This window comes from Sceloporus occidentalis, unplaced genomic scaffold, assembly GCF_023333645.1.
Source record: "Sceloporus occidentalis isolate IW3139 unplaced genomic scaffold, rSceOcc1.0.p SCAF_5, whole genome shotgun sequence".
Taxonomy (NCBI): Eukaryota; Metazoa; Chordata; class Lepidosauria; order Squamata; family Phrynosomatidae; genus Sceloporus; species Sceloporus occidentalis.
In genome coordinates, this window is record NW_028316985.1 from 185719114 (window position 1) to 185742336 (window position 23223).

At 43.0% G+C, this 23223-nt stretch overlaps 1 protein-coding gene across 3 annotated transcripts in view; it reads right to left on the reverse strand.

Annotated features, from left to right (window-relative positions):
- The window catches only part of LOC149313290 (transcription factor COE1-like), a 113565-nt gene that overhangs the window by 17993 nt on the left and 72349 nt on the right, over positions 1-23223 (reverse strand). For all 3 annotated transcript variants that reach the window (XM_089526420.1, XM_089526419.1, XM_089526421.1), the window contains 4 exons: positions 20505-20622; positions 17487-17620; positions 15836-15962; positions 8663-8751 (listed from right to left, as the gene is read on the reverse strand). In XM_089526420.1, the coding sequence (XP_089382546.1) occupies positions 8663-8751; positions 15836-15962; positions 17487-17620; positions 20505-20622 (468 nt within the window). The remainder of the gene's footprint in view (positions 1-8662; positions 8752-15835; positions 15963-17486; positions 17621-20504; positions 20623-23223) is intronic.

Sequence of the window (23223 nt, forward strand, 5' to 3'; positions counted from 1 at the left end):
AGATATCGTGGAGGTGTCACCTAAGTCTAAATACAAAATACATTTATGTTTCATATACAGTGGATCCTTGTTATACGCTGGGGTTTGGTTCCAAGATCCCCCGTGTATAACAGTGGATCCTTGTTATACGCTGGGGTTTGGTTCCAAGATCCCCCGTGTATAACAAAATCCGTGTATGCTCAAGTCCCATTAAGTATAATGACATAGCAAAATGTGTCCCTAATAAAAAATGGAACATCAAGGTAAATTTATACTTTTTTGGAACATTTTCAAACCGTGTATGCTTGAATCCGTGTATAAAAAATCCGTGTATAAGAAGGGCCGACTGTACGTCTTATTCACATAGCTTGAAGATCATTTTATGTAGTCAGTGCTCCTTATCCACAGATTCTTTGTCCATGGATTCAACCATCCACAGAATATATACCAAAAAGCAAACCTTCATTTTGCCGTTTTATGAAAAGGACACTATTTTACTATGCCATTGTATTTAATGGGATTTAACTCCCACCCACGGATTTTGGTATCCACAGGGGGTCCTGGAACCAAATCCCAGTGGATATCAAGGGCCCACTGTAATAGTTTAAATAATGCGTGAAACAAATTTGTGCACATTGAACCTCCCATCAGAAAGCAAAGGTGTCACTATCTCTGCTACTCACAAAAAAAGTTTTGTTTTTTTGAATATTTCAGATTTTGGAGCCTCGGATAAGGGAGACTTAAACCTGTACCACTCTAATTCTGTTTCAGTCAGTCTTCATCTGGAATGCTGCATCCAGTTCTGGGCACCACAGTCCAAGAAGGATATTGATAAGATGAAATGTGTCCAGAGGAAGATTACTAAGACTAAGACCTAGGCCTAGGGCCCTAATTCTACCATTGGCCATGTGGGGATGCTGGACTTTCTATTAGGGAAAGAGCCAGAATGTTTCTCTGCTGTATACCATGTGTTGCATCATTTACCACCAATAAAAACGTGCATCAGTGTTCAGAATCAGTACTGGCGAAAAAACATTTGGAGAGGCCTGGAACTACATGCAGTTCTGGGACTGAAGATGCACCCACAAAGACCAAAATGGCTATAGAAAAAGAGATTCCACCTAAAACGTTAGGAGGAATTTCCTGATGGCAAGAGATGTTCCAACAGTGGAAGACATTCCCTCAGAGTGTGGTGGAGTCTCCTTCTTTGGAGGTTTTAAAACAGAGGCTGGATGGCCATCTGTCAATGGGGATGCTTTGATGGCGAGTTCCTACATGGCAGAATGGGATTGGACTGGATGGCACTTGTGGTCTCTTCCAACTCTCTGATTCTATGATTCTGTGAGTATGCTTATATACCCAATAGCATTAAATTCATGAGCAGCGGTGACACTAAAGTACACCCCATTTCAAGTTGTGTTTTGTGGACAGTACTGTGGTGTACTCTTTAGTCTGCTCTTGTTGGCTCTTCTTTCTTCCTCTTCTCCCCTCCCCGCCCTGCTGCAAACTCTTAAGAAATGACGGCAACAAGACCTGCCTGTTGGCTCTGGACTGTACATCAGGATCTCAAGGCTATTGGATTGCTGTCAAGCTAAGTGCCGGCAATCAGAAGCGCTTGCTCTTCTGTCTTCTGCAATATCTCACCGATCAATACAGTAATGGAGCAAAGGGGGGTGGAGAGCAGGCTGCTGCCGGCCTGTCTTGTGCACATTTAGTTCCCTTAAGGTGACATAAAACACCCAATTGTTTCTGGGCAGGAGCAACGACAGGGAGGGAATGAAGGAGATAGCAAGATGGTGCTTTTTGCCCCGAATGAAGCTGAAAAACACACTCCGGTTTCACTGTACAGTCACAGTGGCAGTTGGGGATTATGTCAACTTTATGTGTTATGGTTATGTTGTGGTGAATCCACGCTGGGCTTTAGTGTGAACGTAAAGAAGAGGTCCAACATCTTTTAAAGTTCATATTGACCACCCCAGACCACACTAGAGCTGATTTACATCAGATGTCCCTGCTTCCCAGATATAGGCATGAGCAGTATCCACAAGCAGGACTTGACCCAGATTCTCAGATCTCATACACACTGAGAAGCATGCACAGATATAGAATGGGTGACACTTGGCTTCATGGCAGTACATGCTAAAGGGACCTAGGAGACTTAGTGTACTGAACACAAGTCAACAGTGCAATGTGGCAACTAAAAAGCCAATATGATTTTAGGCTACATTAGCAGGAGTATAGTGTCTAGATTGAGGGAAGGAATAGTACCACTCTATTCTGCTTTGGTCGGGCCTCACCTGGAATACTGTGTCTAGTTCTGGGCAACACAATTTAAGCTGGACTATGTCCAGAGGAGGGCAACCAAAATGGTGAAGGGTCTGGAAACCACAAAGCCCTATGAGGAGTGACTTAGGGAGCTGGGTATGTTTAGGCTGGAGAAGAGAAGGTTAAGAGGGGACATGATGGCCATGTTTAAATATTTGAAGGGATGTCATATTGAGGATGGAGCAAGCTTCTTTTTTGCTACTCCAGAGACTCGGACTCAGAGCACTGGATTCAAACTACAAGAAAAGAGAGTCCACCTAAACATTAGGAATAACTTCCAGAGGTAAGAGCTGTTCAACTGTGGAATACATTGCCTGGGAGTGTCATGGAATCTCCTTGTTTGGAGATTTTTAAGCAGAGGCTGGATGGCCATCTGTCAGGAGTGCTTGGATTGTGTCTTTCTGAAGGCAGAAAGGGGTTGGATTGGATGGCTCTTTTCCATGATTATATGATTTGTGACTCGCATGGACCATCAGTTCTCGAGTAAGACTTCTGAAAGGACATATTTTAAAAAAACTATCACTGGGACAACCTACCAGATGGACATAAGCAAGGGTAAGAGGAATGTTTGGTACCACTAACTGTCATAGGTCCATCATATGGAATCCTGGCATTTATGGTTTGTTGAGGGACTGACAATTCTCCGCTTGTGGATTCTAGTGCCACAGTTCTGGTGAGTGGGTTAAGGCTTTCTAGAGGAAAATTGGAAGTCTGTTTGCAAACTACAAATCCCAAGATTCTGTTTGAGGGATCCAGGACAATGAAAGTGGTATCAAACAGGTATAACTGTGCAGTGTAGATACACTCTAGTAAACAGAGATTCAATGGTCATTTCTCGGGGGTGCTTCTGTGGTGAATTCCTGCATGGCGAAGGGCTGGACTAGGTAGCCCTTGGGGTCCATTCTAACTCTCCAGTCTAAGTATACAGATACCATGTCCCTTTCCTTTCAGTTGAACTCTCTAGGGCTCTAGTGCTGTAGTTCAGATGAGTGGATTAAAACTCTCTTGAATAGAATGTGAAGTCCCAACCCAAACTATAAATCCCAGGATTCTGTAGAATGAAACCATGGCATTGAAAGTGGGATGAAACTGTTGTAACTGTGCAAAGCAGATATAGGATGTTATCAGACAAGGGAAATTGGAAGTATAATCCAATGGCAATCCCAACACAATAATGGAGTTTAACATTATTGCGTGATAGACTACCACATGCAAATTCGGGCAATGGCATGCTATTTTCGGGCAATGGGAAGCTAGTTCGAATGCAATTCGCATTCATGTAAATTTGATGAACTAGCAAATTCACATAAATGCGTTCTGGCCCTACTTTCTTTTCATTCGAAATTAAGACAAATTCCTCCCATGTGATAAAGTCCATAGTCCAAGTAAACAGAGGTGTGATGGCGATTTCTCAGGAGCGCTTGGTCTTTGGGATCCCTTCCTAATCTTAACTCTAGGTGCGCACAGATCATGCCCCTTTCCTTGCAGTTGATTTCTCCAGGGGTTGAGGTTGGAAGAGAAGCCCAAACTAAAGTAAACACTTCCGTGCCTTTCTTTAGACTAAATGATCTGGAGGATTCTTTTAAAAGGATTAAGTAAAGACAGGGAGGAATCCTTTAAAGAGGATTGGTGGCTATCGGCCATGATAGCCAGAAGCACTTCCTGTGTTTAACTCTGTCTGCCAGATGTTTGAGCTTAACAACACTTTATGGATATCCAGTCAATCACATACCTTTGAGCAAACTTCCTCCTGGGTTTCTTGCAGGCCAAGTAAAAATGAACGCTGATCTCATGCATCAGTATATATCACAAAGCAGTTTTAATAGCTGACAGCGCATCAAATTAAAATAAAAAGGAGGACTAGGAACTTTAATTCATTTTCTGAAAGGTGGGACTCTAAAACTGGCAAAACAAAAACAAGCAGAAATGGCATAAAGTCCACTTCTATTTCAATTTTTTTAAAAAATGGTTGCGATCCTATACTGTGATTATGTAGTATAATCTCTGTGTACAGTTACTCATGTTCTACACAATCATTATGTTGAATGGAGACATAAGTGCAACTAAAAAGGCACCAAGCATTCCTGTAGTTGTACAACCAAATCCTCATCAGCATCCATGCAATGTCCCTCTATGCACATCTATGTGCAATACACTTCTAGCACAATAGCACCACATGCCATAACCCTGCTTCTAAACTGAATGTTGATGTCCCACATTGGACAAAAATGTCCAAGGGCTTATGGCAATAACCTTAGAGACCTTTTGCAAGCTGACAGGAAGAGAATCAATGCATTCGAACTGTGATGATGGAGAAGAGGTTTACAAATCAACCCTCAACTGTTCCTTAAAGCAAGATGACTAAACTGAGGTTGTCATGCTTTGGACTGAACTTGAGGCAACATAGCTCACTAGAAAAGATGGTAATGTTGAGGAAAGTGGAAGGCAGCGGGTAACAAGGAAGACTATATTACAGGCAGATTGACTCCATCATGGAAGTCATCTTTCACTCATAGGATGAACATATCAAACATATCAAGGGGTAGCCGCATTGGTCATATAGCAATGCACAATGACATCCACAAAATAGTGTTCCTTTATTTGGGCCAATCAAAACGCACAAAATATATAACATATATAAATAAATAAAATATAAATACACACACACACACACACACACACACACACACACACATATATATATTATATTGCATAACTGTAACAATTTCCTGCTTTACTATAGTGAGACCTCCATATCCATGGATTTTATTATCCACAGATTCAATCATCCATGGTTTGAAAATATTTTTAAAAATATCTAAATCCCAAAAAGCAAACCTTGCTTTTGCCATTTTATATAAGGAATACCATCTTACTATGCTACTGTATTTCATGGGACTTCAGCATCCACAGAAGTATCCAGGGGGGTCCTGGAACCAAACTCCAATGGATACCAAGGGTCCACCGTATTAAATACTGTAAATAAAATATCCGAAGGCAATGGCAAACCTCCTCTGAACAATACATGTTAAGAAAGGCCCATGATAAGTTTGCCTTAGGGGTGCCATAAATTGGTAACGACTTGAAGGCACACAACAGCAACAGCAACAGCAGCAACAACAACTACAAGGATGAGACATCCTGGATCTCATAGGAAATACATTTCTGTTTTTGCTAACAGAATTTAAATCTCCCGGACTTTAAAATGCTTTGTCTCCCAGTACCCCATGACCTGAAGGAGATTAGTCTGCTTGCATAGATATCTCTCCATACTCACAACCACAGCACCAACATCTTGACAAAATGCCTGTGACTAACATCGTCAATTCCCACCCTCACCCCCTGTATTATTTTTAAAACCTTTGCCGGATGAAGAAGCCAGTGGAGCTTCGAAAGCTTGCAAAATATATTTTATGCATTTTGGTTGACCCCATAAAGTTATTACTGTGTTTCAGATTTTTGATACAACTGTACTTTTCATTCATAGGTTTGCTGTAAGTCGAAGCAGACTTGATGACAAATAACAGTGACAAGACACCAATAGGACTCTGATCAATATGTTGGTCACATATTTAAAACAGTAATTTGCGGTTTTTTGTCAAGAAAAAGGGCAGTCCAGGAGAGTTGGGGAAGGGGAGCATAAACATCCTTGGAGTCCCATGTGGCCCTAGGGCCAACCCTGCCCACCCTTGCTTTCTAGAAGGGGCAAATATCCATTCCCCCCAAGGATGTTGTAAACCTAGCTTTAATGCTGTGGATGATAATAATAATATTTATTTGTATTCTGATTTTTCACAAAGGAATCAAAGCAGATTCCAACAGTACAAATAAAACACCCAACAATTAAAAATTACAATTTTAAACCCCCAAAACCCCAACCCTCCCCCAATCATAAAAACAGTGATCAACCCATCAAATGGAGCAAGAGAAGAGATAGAGGACACTATTTTCCATTCTGTTGTCCACCGGCCACACTGGAATTAAGCGCACGTACGCATGAGCATATGATTACCATGTGTACCTGCTGTCAGTCCTGGAAGAGGCATGGGAGGAAGGGGGGTGGCGAGGTGCAAGGGAAGGTTGGTTTCATCATAGCCCGGATACGACAGGTAGTTTAAGTATGATGAATGGCCGGCCAAGACTGGCCACCGCATTGAAGTCTTGTGGAAGGGAGAGAGGAATCAAAGGCAGCTCAGCAGAGGCAGAAGCTCCCTGTCAGAATTAATAAAGCTCTCCTGGGGTCTGTGGAGCAGGATGGAGGGAGGTACTCCGTCAAGGATCTCAGCAGCAGCCTGGATCCATACTTAGGGGTAGCCTTGTTGGCCATGTAGCAAAATACAATAACATACAAAAGCACTGTTTTGTGGATTTTGGATGTTATTGTAATCAGCAAGTTAGGGGGTCCTTGGCTTAGCCAGCCACATGGCCCTCCATGTTTTCTAATGGTGTGCAATGCAAAATGTTTCTCTTTATTTATGGAAGGTTTACGTAACCTGGTATTGTTACGCATATTGTGAGCTTTGGATTATTTTTTTTTACAAATTGCTGAAACATGTTGAGCTATTCTTCTTCCTCTTTCTCTTCCTCTCCTTCTCCTATGGTTCAGGAACCTACCCTTCTTCTTTACATCTTAGTTCTGCCTTGGCACCAGGTTTTCTGTTAAAGAAGCAATGCCCAGGAACATACCGACTTTGTTCCTTGAGGTACAGTCAGCCCTCCTTGACCATGGGTTTTTTTATCCATGGATTCGAGCATCCACTGCTTGAAAATATTACCAAAAAAAGTATAAAATGCAAAAAACAAATCTTGATTTTGCCATTTTATATAAGGGACATCATTTTACTATGCCATTGTATTGAATGGGACTTGAGCACCCACAGATTTTGTTATTCATGGGGGGGGGGGGGGTTGTCCTGGAACCAAAACGCACCGGATAACAAAGGCCCATTGTATAACCCTTACCCTAGTCAGGGCTCACAATAAGGTTTCAGCCCCAGATTTGCCAAAGGATAGCCATGGTGTCTGGGGGATTCTGGGAACTGTAGGCCAAGGCAAGTAACCTTTCCTAATGGCTGGGGTGTAGCTCCTGAACATGCCTAGGCCATAGCATCCCTGTGTTTAGACTTGAAGGACTGAATGCTCATCAGAGTCGGAGTAGGATGGTAATGCAGACTGTATCCAATTTTGAGAGCAAAGTGGGATATAAATCCTATAAATAAATAAAATAAATACAGTCGTCCCTCTCAATTCATGGACTTGGAGTCTGTGGTTTCGCCCATTTGTGGACAGCAAGTGGGGAGGAACAAAATGATGTGCGCACCCAGGAGTATGCCACCACTGAAATTAATGGTGACTAAAATATCAGCATTTTTCCAGATTTGCACGTGTGTGTGTGTGTGTGTGTATGTATCTGAAATGGATCCCCCGTGAATCGGGAGGAAGGACTGTAAAGGTAAAGTAGCAGAAGCCATGGATGCAGCAGGGACCCTCGTTGTTGCCACAGCGGCCATGTCACCCTGTGATAAATGGCTCCAATTTGGAGGCCGCTTCCCGCTGTCACTCTCCATCTGAGGGTCTTCCTTCTCCCCAGCAGCTGTTCCCTGCCCAGAGGTATTAGCCATGCTTTGCCAAGGACAGTAGGAAGAACCAAGAAATCTGTTTAAGCAGGAGCACTGTTCGTTTGAAGGGCCGTCCGCATTTGTATGTACAGGAAGATGTGCGCATGGCAGATAAGGGATAAAGACTGTTGCAACTGTTGGCCTGCTATGTGCTCCGCCTGTATTCTAAAGACTGACTACCTCAGATACTCATAACTGGAGATGCTGGGGAGTAAATCTGGACCCTTCTGCATGTAAAACAAATGCTTTTATCACTAAGCTAGAGCCCATTCTTTAAAATGTAATATTTTCTGCAGGTTGGACAGCTGGAAAAATCCCTAAACCATAGGTCCATTACAATAACTGCACATCATTTTAATTTTCTCTAGATTCACACATTCCTGAGTTCCTTTAGTATGAGTCTGACCAGATACTCCAATATTTGCATTCCTTCCCATCATTTCTTAAATGTGGGGAAGAAAACTTGTGCAAAATATTTGCCTTAGGGTCACCCTAAGTTGGAAATGACTTCAAGATGCACCACCACCACAACAACAACACTTAAAAGAAACCTTATTTCTAATATGTGTCAAGCTTATGAATGTAGCAATACCTTGTTATCTTCAATTTGAATATTCTAACTGGAATGGCTTTGCAGCTGGTCTCTTGCAAAGCTCATTTTGTCTGTTTTAAACGCTGTGAGGAAGAAAGCACATCAAATGCAAGGCAAAGTTTCTCAAGAGAATGGATAAAAAGCCTACCTTGGGTAAACGTTCGGGATCACCAGGATGCCGCGGGATCACTTTCTGCAAGCGCTGAAACCCGTAGTCAATTGTTGGCTCGTTCAGGGCTGTGGGCAGAGAGGATGAGCTATTAGACATCACAGGTTTGGGATCATAATGGGAACCAGAGTTGCACCAAGGGGTTGAATTTATGTGGCTTTGGTTTTATCGCTGCATATTTTTCACCCTATCCTGAGCTCTGACTCAACCACTCAGGGAAGCCCAGGACAAGCAAGGTTCTCTCTGCAAAAGCTTCACATAAAGGGAGAATCTCATAATGATTTTACCAATTCCATCCTTCCAGACATATAGAATCACAGAATCCTAGAGTTGGAAGAGACATCACGGGGCATCCAGTCTAACCTCCTGCCATGCAGGAACTCACAATCAAAGCATCCCCGACAGATGGCCGTCCAGCCTCTGTTTAAAGACCTCCAAGGAAGGAGACTCCTCCACTCTTCAAGGCAGTTTGTTCCACACAGCTCTTAAAGGAAGTTATTCCTAATGTTTAGTTGGAATCTCTTTTCCTGTAGTTTGCATCCATTGTTCAGGTCCTATTCTCTGGAGCATCAGAAAACAAGCTTGCTCTAGCCTCAGTATGACATCCCTTCAAATACTTAAACAGGGCTATCATATCACCCCTTAACTATCTATTCTCCAAGCTCAACATATCCAGGTCCTTAAGTCTCTCCTCATAGGGCATGGTTTCCAGAACCTTCACCATTTTGGTTGCTCTCCTCCGGACATATTCCAATTTGTCAACATCCTTTTTTGAATTGTGGTGCCCAGAACTGGACACAGGATTATTCCAGGTGGGGCTGACCAAAGCAGAATAGAGTGGCACTATTACTTCCCTTGACCTAGACACTCTACGTCTATTGAGGCAGCCTAGAATGGCACTGGCTATTTTAGCTATCACATCACACTGTTGACTTGGGTTTACCTTGTGGTCTACTAGGACTCCCAGATCCCTTTCACATGTACTGTGGTCAAGTCTTCTGGTTTCAAGGACAGTCTTGTATGTACCAACAGTCTCCAGAAAAGTCCTGAATTAACAATGTGCACAGTTTCAAAGCCAGTATGACAACTGGTGTGCATGCGTATGTCTTCTGGCTATTAAGACTTACAAAAAGTTCCAAGTTTTGTTTCTTGGAGGATAGGGTAAGGATTTTTTTTATAGTGACTGCTGAAGGCGGAGGGGAAGACAGGTAGTTATAGAAACTGAATAAAATACAATATTTTGTGCACACACACACCAGTCCAAGGACGGACATACAAGGTGGTATGGGGGGGATTTTCTGTCTGCATCTGCACTGCAGAAATAATTCAGTTTGACACCACTATAACTGGCATGGCTCAATGCTATGAGACCCTGGGATTTGTAGTTGTGTGTGATATTTAGCCTTCCCTGTCTGTTCTGGTGTCAGTGCTCTGGTGCCATAACAAACTACAGATCTCAGGATTCCACAGCATTGGGCCATGGCAGTTAAAGTAGTGTATAATGCATTATATTATGCAAGTCCACTTCTCATTTTGAAATTAATTAATTGCAGTTAATGCAGTGAACAAAGCCACATCTGCCCTGAGTTTGCAAGGCTGGAGCATGATGGAGAGAGAGTCAGGGAGAGTATGTGAGAACCAGTGTGGCGTAGCGGTTTGAGTGTTGAACTATGACTCTTAGGACCAGGGTTCGATTCCCAGCTCAGCCATCAAAACCATGGGCTGACCTTCGCCAAGTCTCATGCTCTCAGCCTCAGAGGAAGGCAATGGCAAACCTGCTCTGATCAACTCTTGCCAAGAAAATCCCATGATAGGCTTGTTTTAGGATTGCTATAAGTCGGAAACTACTTGAAGGCACACAAGAACAACAACAAATAAAAAGAAACACAGATGCTCCATGCTTCTCAGAAAGCAGACCAAATCTATGAAAACTTATGCTACAACTTCCTTTTCTCAGTTAAGTCTCACAGGTGCTACAAGATCCCTTTGCAAACTGATATTCCGGACTAACACAGTGATGTCTCCGAATTATAGATGCCTGCGATGTTCTTTAACAGACCAGTTCACGTGGCGTTGGCCCTACTTGTGGAGAATGGTGCTGCATTCACAAAACAGCCCTCTGTGGCCCCAGAGAAACTGAAAAATCCATTTATGCACCAGCTTGCCTCTTGGCTGGGCAAAGCCTCTCTTTGTGTTTGCTCTCCTTAATTTTTCATGAGTCCGTAGTGATAGAACTGGCAGCGCATACTCTGCTCCCTCCCATCTGTCCTCAAATGGCTTGCTTTCTAGGAGATAATATTCATAATGACAAGAATCCCCCTGTACACCCCTCTTTGGGGCCGATATTTCTCCCCTGCCCATGTATCTCCATATCATCAAGCCTGGAAAGCCAGGGGTCCTTCCCCCCCTCTTTGCCCCAAACCTGTCTGTCATCCAGTAGGCGCACTCTCCCTCCTTCCCCTCCAACCCCCAGATTGGCGTGCTTCATTACTGGGCTGAGATGAAGATAGATTGCCTGATTTAGCGTAAACATATGCTGCAATTCCAGTTCTGGGCAGCCTTCGCGCACCAGTAATTGGTATTGATTTTCTCCTGCTCCCCCACCCACCCAGCCCCGGTAGGCCTTTCACAGGCCAGAGCACATGGGATTAGCCATGCAACAAGGGTGGGGGGCAGGCAGGGCATGGGTAGGCACAGGGATATTGCCAGGGGGTTGTGCTCCCAGGACCGTGAAAGAGCAGGACATAGGCATGCTGGTGTTTGCTCACAAAGGGTGGGAGGCCAAGCCCTTTGCTTACCCTACAAGTCCAAAAATCATAGAATCATAGAGCTGGAAAAGACCTCAAGGATCATACAGTTCAACCCCCCGCCATGTAGGAACATACGTACAATCAAAGCGCCTGCATCTAGCCTCTGTTTAATGACCTCCAAAGAAAGAGACTCAACCATACTCTGAGACAGCGTCTTCTACTGTCAAGCAACTTTTACTGTCAGGAAGTTCTTCCTAATGTAATGTTCCTGGAGCTTGCATCCATTGTTCTGGGTCCTATTCCTGGAGCAGCAGAAAACAAGCTTGCTCCCGCCTCAACGTGACATCCCTTCAAATACTTAAACAGGGCTATCATGTCACCTCTTAACCTTCTGCTCTCCAGGCTATACATCCGCAGCTCCCTAAGGCACTCCTCATAAGGCCTAGTGGTTTCCAGACCTTTTGCCATTTTGCTCATTCTCCTCTGGACACACTCTAGCTTGAATTGTGGTGCCCAGAACTGGATGCAGTACTCCAGGTGAGGCCTGACCAAAGCAGAATAGAGTGGTACTGATAAACTTGGTTCTCTTGTTGGGGAACTTTATAGATTCATAGAAAGGTAGAGCTGGAAGGGACACCAAGGGTTAGCTAGTTCAGCTTCCTGTCATGCAGGAAATCTAACACCAAATCACTCCTGAGAGGTGGCTATCCAACCTGTTTAAAAGTCTCCAATGAACTCTTTGCTTATCCTACAGTTGCTAAAGATCCTGATATGTCTGGTTTTCTTGTTGGGGAACTTCACTGAATCACAGAATGGTAAGCTGGAAGGGAGGCTAAGGGTTTGCTAGTCCAGCCTCCTGCCATGCAGGAAATCTAACACTAAATCACTAATGAGAGGTGGCCATCCAACCTGTTTAAAAATCTTCAATGGAAGAGAGTCCACTAAGTTACCAATTCTTTTCTGGGAACAATCCAAAGTGCTGGTCATGACCTATAAAGCCTTGATCCAGACTCTCTGAATGACCTCTGCATATTTTTACAGGATAACCAAGCTTCTCTCTGCACAGGCTTCATATAAGAAGAGAATCTGACAGCGATTTTATCTCTTCCATCCTTCCAGACTCATATAGTTATAACCACTCTTGAACGAGGCAAGCAAGGTGTGTGCACACACATGGATAGGGCCATGGAGTTGTGCTCTCAGGACAGGGATTGAGGGGGTATAGATTATCTGGACAGCTCCTATGTCCTCCTGTTCTTGTTAGCTGCCCTTGAGTCGGTTCCGACTCATGGTATCCCTGTAGATGATACATTTCCAAGAATCCCTATTCTCCACTGCAGTCTTGCCCAGATCCTGAAATAAGCTCTTGCCCATTATAACCGCCCTGATTTAGTCTCTCCATCTGGTTTGTGGTCTTCCTCTTTCTCCTACCATCTACCTTTTCTAGCACTATTGTTTTTTCTAGTGATCTGTGCCTTCACATGATATGGCCAAAGTACCATAGTCTCAACTTGATCACTTTTGCTTCCAAGGAGAGCCCTGGTCTGATCTGTTCAAGAACCCATTTGCTGTCTTCTTGGCTGTCCATGGGATCCTAAGCATTCTTCTCCAGTGCCACATCTCAAATGAGTTCATTTTCTTTCTGTCTGCTTCCTTCACTGTCCAGCTCTCTCACCCATACATGGGGATGATGGGGAATACAATGGCCTGAACGGTTGTGACATTAGTGCTAAGTTGTATGTCTTTGCTCTTCAGTATATTTTCCAGTTCTTTCATAGCTGCCCTTCCCTTTCTTAGTCTTCTTCTTATTTCTTGACTGCAGTCTCCATTCTGGTCAGTGTTTGATACTAGCTATGGGAATTCTTTCACTATTTCAGTTCTCTCGTTGTCTAGATTGAATTTGTGTATTTCTTCTGTGGTCCATCAGCTGAATTTCACTTACAATCTGAAATCACTCAAAATGTGTTTGACAGTGGAACTCGTTCCCTCGGAGGGTGGTGGAGTCCCCTTGTTTGGAGGTTTTTAAGCAGAGGCCAGGTGGCCATCTGTCATAGAGAGTGCTTTGAAAGTGTCTTCCTGCATGGCAGAATGGAATTGGATTGGATGGCCCCTGAGGTCTCTTCCAACTCTATTGCAATTCTATGATTCCATGTGCAAATTGGGATGAAATCAATCAGCCCCTCAAAACTTTTATAAACAGCCATGTATTTACTTGGCATTGGAATGACTATGCTGTCCTGGTGGATGGGACACAGAGAAAATCTCAAACCTTGGGCAGGCGCATACAAGGAGAAGCACTGCTCTGAGTACTGAGGTTCCAAGTCACTTAAAAGGCTTTGAACATTATTGTTGCCGTGTGCCTCCAAGTCATTTTTGACTTATGGTGACCCTAAGGCATACCTATCATAGGGTTTTCTTTGACAGATTTGTTATTACCAGTTATCCATCATCTCAACCCACCCCTTCCTCCCTTCACTCACGGGGCCCCAGCTACTCCATTGTCATGGGTCGATATGCATAGATAATTCATGAATTGGAAATGGAGGTGGAGGGAGAAAAGAGGGGAAAGGAGGAATGCCCCCTAGACAATTCACACAGCAGAAGGATCACACACCCTCCTTATTCCTGCTCTCCACTCCCCCGAGAGAGTTGCAGACAGTGTGCATGTGTGTGTGTAAGAGAGACAGCACTCTCTTTGCTCCTTTCTGAACACCATCTATTTATCGTTCTTCCTCTCGTTCCTTCCAACTCCCCACCTCAGTTGTCCTGTTCTTCTTCATTTCTTGCATTTGGAGGGATTCCATACAGTAGGGACTGGTGCCTCCCATATCAGCAGAGCAGTGGATCTGCTCTGGGTTTCAGTCAGAACTAGAAACCACAGTGATGAACCTTATCCTTAGACCAGATAAGGCACTTTGGAAAAGGTGGTCAGGTGTCATAACCACAAAGAAGGACAAGACATTGCAAAATGTAGGGCATTCCAGGAAAATGTAGAACATTACAAAATAAAAGCTAAGAACACTAATATAAATATAGATTCATTTCATATGGTTTCTTTACAGCTATATTACATATACCGGATTTTATTATGTATTCAGCCTGATGAGTTTTAGTCTGTAAAACCAATATCTAAAGAGATCTTGTAGCAACTTTGAGGCTGGCAGCATGAGATTTCCTAGACTAAAGTCTATTTCTTCAGATGCATTTGGAAGAGGTTGATGCTGAACGTATCTTAGTTAAAATGTCTTGTTGGCTTGCAACATACTTATAGATCCTTGGGCAAGACAAATGCTTATAATGGTACTTCCCAAGCAACAAACCCTTGACTGAATCTATATTCAGTCCATCCTATTCCCCTATCTGCAGTGAGGACAGGCTGCCAAACTGACAGATTTCTCAAAGGGAAACAGCAAAAGGTGGTGTTACACAATGGGCTACTTAGTACTGCTTGAAATGGAGGACACATTGGGATTTTTCCTGGACAGAAGGTTGGAATGTAGGACATGTTCTGGAAAAGGAGGAGATCTGGTCATGCTGACTCTGGAGGACTGTTTTCAAGATCAGAAAAGATGCACAGGAACTTGCTGGCATGGAAATCTCCACCAGTTACAACTGGCAGGATGCCATTTTGCTCATGGCTTCCCTGAGGCTACAGTGGGAAGAACATGCTGGCCTAGAGAGGGCAAATCCAAAAACCCAAACATCCCATTTTGACAACTGTAATGCACTCTACATGGGTCTGCCTTTGGAAACTGTTCAGAATCTTCAATGGGAATTGCTGGCAGCCAAAGGTCTTTTGGTTCAAGGAGGCTTTTAATGAATGAATCGCTTTATTTTGGTCACAGACCAGAGCAGGCTGTTAATGCGTAATCAGTGGCAGGGAGGCTTCCTATGTAGTGTACATCTGTTTTATTATCAATTTCTTTATATGTTTTATACAAATTTTTAATCTATAGTTGTAATGGAATTATTTTGATTGTGTTTTAAAACTGCATTGTTTTGAGTCATGTCTTTTTGTAAGCTGCCTTGGGTGCCACTCCAGGAGAAAGGTTTTCTATTTAAAGGCAAGCAAAGACATTTTTTATTTTAATACAGGGACATGTATGTTTTAGCTGTTTTTAACTTTTGAATGGTTTTGAAATGGTTTTATTGCGTGTTAATGGGGGGTGGGATTTTAAATTGGTTTTAAAACTTTTTGTCAACATCTTTTACTTTGTTGTTCTGGAAGCCACATTGGGTCCTATCCTGGGAGAAATGCGGCACATAAATAAATAAAGTAAGTAAGTAAGTAAATAAATAAATAAATAAATGAGATGACATAGGAATGAATGAATGAATGAATGAATGAATAACTTTCTAAGTTCTTAACCACTATCCCCACATATGTATACATGCCGCATACCTGTGTAGACAAACCGTCCAGGGGCTCCTTTGCAGAACTGCTTAGATTTGTAGGAAAGCGTCACTTCCACTACTCCAGGGATGTGCCTTGGAGGAGTCTGTACACGGATTGCATGTGGCGTGATTAGCTGTGGAGAAAGGAGGACAAACAGGAGAAAGAAAGCAGTTAGATGAGTGAAGAGGTGAGTTTCTTCAGAAAGGGGAAAGGCAGCATCACAAGGAAACCTGAAAGAGACATAGCACCTGCATCCCTCTACTCCATAATTGGAACTGTCCATTCCCATTGCCTTAAGGCAGTGGTTCCCAACCTTTGGTCTTCCAGATGTTCATAGTGTCTGACTGTTAAACAAATTGGCTGGGGCTTCTGGGATCTGAAGTCCAAAACAAATGGAGGACTAAAGCTGGGAACAACTTAAGGGATACGTATTTCTGGTCTCTGTCCCATCCTTGAAACACCTGTCTCTTGCTAGCAGTAGCATGCAGATCAAGAAGGGAGGCAACCCACCTTGAAACTGCTAGCTGGGGGTGGCTACAGAGAGTACATATCTTCCTTGTTGCAACAAGTCCACTGGCTGCTGGTCTGTGTCCAGGCACAATTCAATGTGTTGAGTATCACCTATAAGGCCCTGTACAGTTCAGATTCAGACTACCTGAAGAACTGCACCTTCCCTGTTGAGCCTACCCACCTGTCTAGAAAACATCTGGAAACAGTCTTCTTACTCTTCCACCATCCACTCAGGTAATTTGATAGCAAACATGGGAAAGGGCCTTCTTGGTGGCTGCTCTCAGACTCTGGAATGCCCTTCCTAGAGAGTTCAGTCTGGCACCATCCTTGCCACGTTTTCATAGGCAGAGGCATATATTTTGGTTTCAACAAGGCTTTGCGGCTTGATTGCTCAGGTGGAAAAGGATCTTTCAGAATGTGTTGTGCTGTTGTTGTTCTTGTTGTGTGATTTAGGAGATTATTGCACACAACTTATCCTAACTTGTCCCCGATGGGATATTTGTGTGTTTAACTGTCAATGACGGATCTTACCGCATTCTCCTCTGGCTGGGTGTATGCAGCCCATGTGTAACCTGAACCTGTCCTGTGGCTTTTCAAGAACGTGATTTCCCAGTCATTGAAAATCCACAGGAGACACAATCAAACACCCTCAACAGGTGGCCATCCAGCCTCAGTTTAAAAACCTCCAAAGGAGGAGATTCCATCACCCTCCGAGGGAGAATCTTCCACTATCGGACAGCTCTTACTATCAGGAATTTCCTCCTAATGTTCAGCTGAAATCTCTTTTCCTGTAGTTTGAATCCACTGCTCTGGGTCTTAGTCTCTGGAGCAGCAAGAAACAAGCTTGCCGCACCCTCAGCATGGCATCCCTTCAAATACTTAAACAGGGCTATCATATCACTCCTTAACCTTTTCTTCTCCAGACTAAACATACTCTGCTCCCTAAGTTGCTCCTCATAGGGCTTGATGGTTTCCAGATCTTTCAAGATTTTGGTTGCCCTCCTCTGGACATGCTCCAATGGTCACCTCTGTCTTCTCCAAGCTAAGTCAGGTGTTTTCAATGCCTGAAGTACAATTCACCAGGGAGAAGGAAGGTTTACTGAAGGCATATTAAGCCCCCTGGGTGGAAATATCCCCAGAGACTCACCTCGCTCCACACCAGCATGGTGCCAAAGACCACCTGCAGCCCATCAAAGAAGTTGTCCCCAATCACAATGACAGTGGCACCGCCTGTGGTCCAGCCTTCGCTGGGGCTGATGGCTTTGATGCAAGGTGTCGCTGCTTCAGGTGGGAAGGGGAGAGACAAGGCAAAGCATCAGGGGACTTGGGTGAGAAAACACAGCAGGAAACACAGGGCAAGGATGGTGGGGTGATGATGATCATCAAAGGAAAAGCCAAAATTGATGGGGTGGAGAAGAAGGCCTGGAGAGAAGAGCCACATGGGTCACCAATGTATAATGGAGGGAAGGAGATACAAAACAGGCAGGATGCCTGAGAGCTAAACAAGACTCAGTGATAGGCAAAAGGATGGGGAACGAACAAGCTTTTGGAGCAATATAGGGGAGAAACTAGGAGAAGAAAGGGAAAGCTGGTTCTTCTTCTTCTTAATTGAGAGCCTAAAGAAGGGGTGGAAAGAGTGTGGCCCACAAGCCATATGTGGCTCCAGCACTTCTCTTTTGCAGCCCCTGAAGTCCTCTACCAATCCCCCCAAACCCAAGCCAGGTGTCCCCCATCCTATGTTTATGCATTTTATTTTTCTGCCCCAAGAGCAGTACCTTACATTTCTCTGTGTAAGGTACATTTCTCATTTTGTTAGTTTTGGTCCAGCTTTCTTGTCTATTCAGGACATTTTGAATTTTGATCCTGTCCTCAGGAGTATTAACTGATTTGGTATCATCTGCAAATTTGATAAGTATGCCCCCAATTCTGTCATCCAGGTCATTGATAAAGATGTTGAATAGCCCTGGGCCCAGGACAGAAGCCCACTGGACACCCCACTGGTCACTTCTCTCCAGAACGAAGAAAAGGAGCCATTGCTGAGCACCCGTTGGGTTCAGCCTTCTCTCAAGCAAAGTATACAAGAGAGAGGGGAAGCCATGTACACCAATCATCAATCCATCAATCACCTCACTGTGATTTTAAATAGTTTTTGAAAGATCTTTGGAAGAGCTTCCTAGAAATAAGAGAACCTATCAGACCTCCTAAATATTAAATAATTTGACAGAGTTTCCACATCTGCTGCAGTTTCCAAAGACTTGAGAATCTGCCAGTGTTCCCAAAGATTATAGACTCTGCCAGAGATCACACACATTTCATTTATGCTGCTAAAAGTTTTCACGCCTAGAATGGAGACTTGGGCAACCAGAATGTTAGAAAATAAGGAAAATGAGAACGACAATTTGCCAGCGCAACTATCTGCCGCTTTAGTTAATGTAATGTGAAACTATTTTGCATGTTACTACTGTCACAGGACCAGTGCGTCTAGAGACATTACAAGAGGTGTGAAATAATTTAACAAAGTTGTCTTATCCCAAAACTATACCGTTCCCTGTATTCAGAAAAGAACTTCTTGGGCATTTTCTTTTTTCTTTATTATTCTAGGAACACACTGGAACCACAGGACTCAAAAATGAAACTGGGCTTCCTTGGCTTGTAGGCTCCCCAATTAAAACGTCCTCCTGCTGATAAAAATTTGCTCACACCAATTAAGTAGCTAAAAAGCTTTCGTTGATTCTCAGTTGAAGTGATTAATCATCACAGCCCAACTGATTACTTAAAATTTAGAGAGAGAAAGGGAGTCTCTGAATAATTTATGGCAAGATGGAAAGATTTTGGGGCAGAACTCAGAGAAGTTACTTTTGGGGTCTACAAGGGGAGATGGAGTCCCCAGGTGTGACTTTTCCAAATTCAGAAACTGTAGTCCAGAAAAATAACTCTTCCAAGTTGTGGCCATTAACCAGGATTTGTCAATTCAGGCATCACGCTAAACCTTGTTTGGTTGGTAAAACCAAATTATAGTCTGATTTCTGCTTTCCTCGATAACCAGAAACCATGGCTTGTCATTTTGGACATCAAGCTTCCTTAACCATGGCTTGGGAGAGCAACAGGCAATTGGCACAGCAGAGGCATCCGTTAAGAATCATCACCAGAAGTCACTTTTGGGTGTGACTTCTGGCAAGACTGTTTTTCATTTTGAGGTGTGTATGTGTGGTGCTTTGCAGGCTGGGGTTAATAAGAAGGGGAAACTGACTCACTGGGACTTGTGTTATGCTGTTTTCCTGGCATTTGTGGGTGGGGCCCCCCAAGGAAATTGGAAGGAGGTTGCAGACCTCTAAGGAACTGTGGGGGGGGGGGGGGTTGGGGAAGGGTCAAACATGGTCATGCACCGTATTTACCCATTCCTTGAGCCCTTTCATGTTACACAATTATAGCACTGCCATTCCACATTCCATTCCTGTGGAATCCTGGGATTTGAAGTTTGGGGAAACACTAGAGGTCTCTGGTAGGGAAGTCTTAAATCCCAGGACTCCACAGGATGGAATCACAGCAGTTAAAGAATCATCATAGGAGTTTATCACACTGGGGAAAATCAGGGGGAAATTAGGGGTTTAAACCGTCATTATCCCAGGAAAGTCATGTGATTGTGGGAAGATTTTCACACACATCATAATGAAAGAGGATTTCCCCGTGAATGTTTTGTTATCTTTAATTGCGACGACGTGTGAAAATCTTCACCGCAATCACGCAACTTTCACGGGATAATGACAGTTTAAACCCCTGTCTTTCCTCGATTTTCCCTCTGTGATAAAGTCCATAGAGTCAAAGAGTTGGAAGAGACCCCAAGGGACATCCAATCCAATCCTATACTGCCATGCAGAAATATACAATCAAAGCCACTTCCGACAGATGGCCATCCAGCCTCTGTTCAAAAACCTCCAAAGAAGGAGAGTCCACCATACTCTGAGACAGCAACACATTCCACTGTCAAACAGCTCTTCCCAATGTTTAGGTGGACTCTGTTTTCCTGTAGTTTGAATTACAGAATGACAATTGTGTAATGTGAAAAAGCCCCTGGTTTACAATGATCCGTGACTTGATCCTTCTTGTAAGACAGCCTTCTTACTGGGCCTTGAATTCCCACTGTGAGTTCTTATGGGGCATGTACCTTCAGAGGGGTCCAGCCTCCGTGCCCGGCGTCCGTGCTTGGAGTTGTTATGCACAAACATGTTATCGGAAACCGCAAGGACATGACCGTCCACATTCACCGTCGTCGACACCACTACCTGAGGGGATGAAAGGCCAGGGAGGTGTTAAAGACAAAGCAACATTAAAATTACAAGAATAATAAGAATAAAAATAAGAAGAATGCTATGCACTGTGGGGGAATCAGGCAACACATCCAATGACTTTTCATTTTTAAGGGACATTGCCAAGTATATGAAGTTATGTCTGCCCCATTGAATCTCTCATTAAATGATTCCAAACTACTAACACATTAGAATAATATAATGAACTATCAGTAGTTACTCCCAGATGTGATGATTTGGGGGTTTAATAGTTGAAATAACAAATCTTAGGTTCATTGCTGAAATTCTGAATGACTGAGCAATAGCAAATTAATTTTTAACACACTGTCTCCCAATATTGAGGCCATCTAACTCAATCAAATGAGTTGATTTTCTTTCCATTTGCTTTCTTCACTGTCCAGCGCTTACATCCATACATAGTGATGGGGGAATATAATGGCTTGGACAATTCTAACTTTAGTGCTCAGATGTGTATCTTTACTCTTTAGAATCTTTTCTAGCTCTTTCATGGCTGCCCTTCCCATTCTTAAGTCTTCTTCTCATCTCTTGACTGCAATCTCCATCCTGAAAAATATTTGATCCAAGGTATGAGAAATTTTTAAATATTTCCATTTCCTCATTGTCTAAGTTGAATTTATGTAGATTTTAATTTTCTTTATGTTCAGTAACAAGCTTGCTTTGCACTTTCTTCCTTGATCTTCTTCAGCAATTATTCCAAGTCTACGATGTTTTCTACTAGTAGTACAGTATCATCTATGTATCTTAGACTGTTGATATTCCTTCCTCCTATCTTTACTCCTCCTTCTTCTACATCTAATCCTGCTCTTTGCATGATATTTTCTGCATACAAGTTGAACAAGTAGTTTGCAGCCTTGCAATTATTATTATTATTATTACTCCAGCCTTGGAATAATAATAGCTTTAGCTTTACCCTGCCTCTTTGTCAAAAAGACAATCGAGGCAGGGAACTGTTCGGTTTATCCATATTCTGTTCTAACAAGGGACTCTTGTCCTTGGAAGTTATACACAACCAGAAAAAGAAATAATAATAATAATAATAATAATAATAATAATAATAATAAATTTAATTCCCCCCATTTCTCTTCAAGGCTCAAGATGGGGTACAACATGATAAAACACAAAACACAAAAAAGAAAACACATAAAACCAACAGTTAAATTACAATACTATAAAATCACTAAAATACAATCATATAATACATTCTTTAAAATATACCAATTAAAAGTCATGATTTAAAATTGATGGGCTCGGCCTGTCGGAAGGGATGTGTGTCTTCAATGCTGTTTTAAATGCCATCAGCGTATTCTGCTGTCGAATCTCTTCTGGCAGGTCATTCCACAATTTGTGGGAGGCTGAAGAAAATGTCCTCTGGGATGGAGGACTGGATTTCCAAAAGCATGCATGGGAGCAGCTGTCCAGAGCCTTGGGAAGTTCCTTGGGGGGGGGGGGGGTACAACTCTCAGAATGGCCAGGTACTCCATAAAATGAACTCATGCTCAGCATCTAACATACTTGCAATGTATGATTTCCAAGAGGAAGAATTTGTCTTTGTTTTTAAACCAGTCAGCCATGCTTTTCTAGTTCTATGACGGAAAAGGAGTGCTCCTCTTTGTCTCATTCTGTGTGAGGATGTGTAATAGGACCTTCTCACTTGTGGCACCCCAGTCAGGGAATGCCCTCCCCTTACATGTGTGATCGAAACCAATGTTGGTTTCATTCTGGCACCAACTAAAAACACAGCCTTTTATTAAAGTCTTTGCGGGGGGTGCTTAATGATTTTGTCTAGTTCATACATTTACATGGTTCTTGTATGTTGTTGTTATGTGCCTTCAAGACATTTCTGACTTATGGCAACCCTAAGGCAAACCTATCATTGGGTTTTCTCTGCAAGATTTGTTAAGAGGAGGTTTGCCATTGCCTTCCCTTAGAATCATAGAGTTGGAAGGGATCCCAAGGGCCATCCATCCCAACCCTGTTCTGTCATCCAGGAACTCTCAATCAAAGCATCCCCGACAGATGGTCATCCAGCCTCTGCTTAAAGACCTCCAAAGAAGGAGGCTGAGACTGTGTGAATTGCCCAAGGTCAGCCAGTGGGTTTTATGGCTGAGCTGGGAATCAAACCTTGGTCTCCAGAGCCATAGTCCAGCACTCAAACCACTGTGCCATGCTGGATCTTCTTGCCTGTTTTAATTTTTTTTTGCACAGTTTAATATGTAAATTAGTTTGTACTTGTTCATATTTTGAAGTGCTTTACATCTGAAATTTGATTTTTCTGTATGCCAACCTCAGAGCCTTGGGTGTAGTATGGGATAAGACATATTTTGATACTGTGCATAAAATAAAAGAAATATAAGAATCCAAGCCTGTAATGGGAGACTCAGAAGGGCTGATAAAGACCACATTTGGACTGTGGGTTGTTGGGGAAAGGAGGGACTCTCCAGGCGTCAACAAGCACCGACTGGGTTGGTGGCTTCCTCATCAGGTTCCTCTCCTAACGATATGGTAATTGTGACATTTTTACATGATTAACAGCCATCCCAATTTGCATACTGAGGG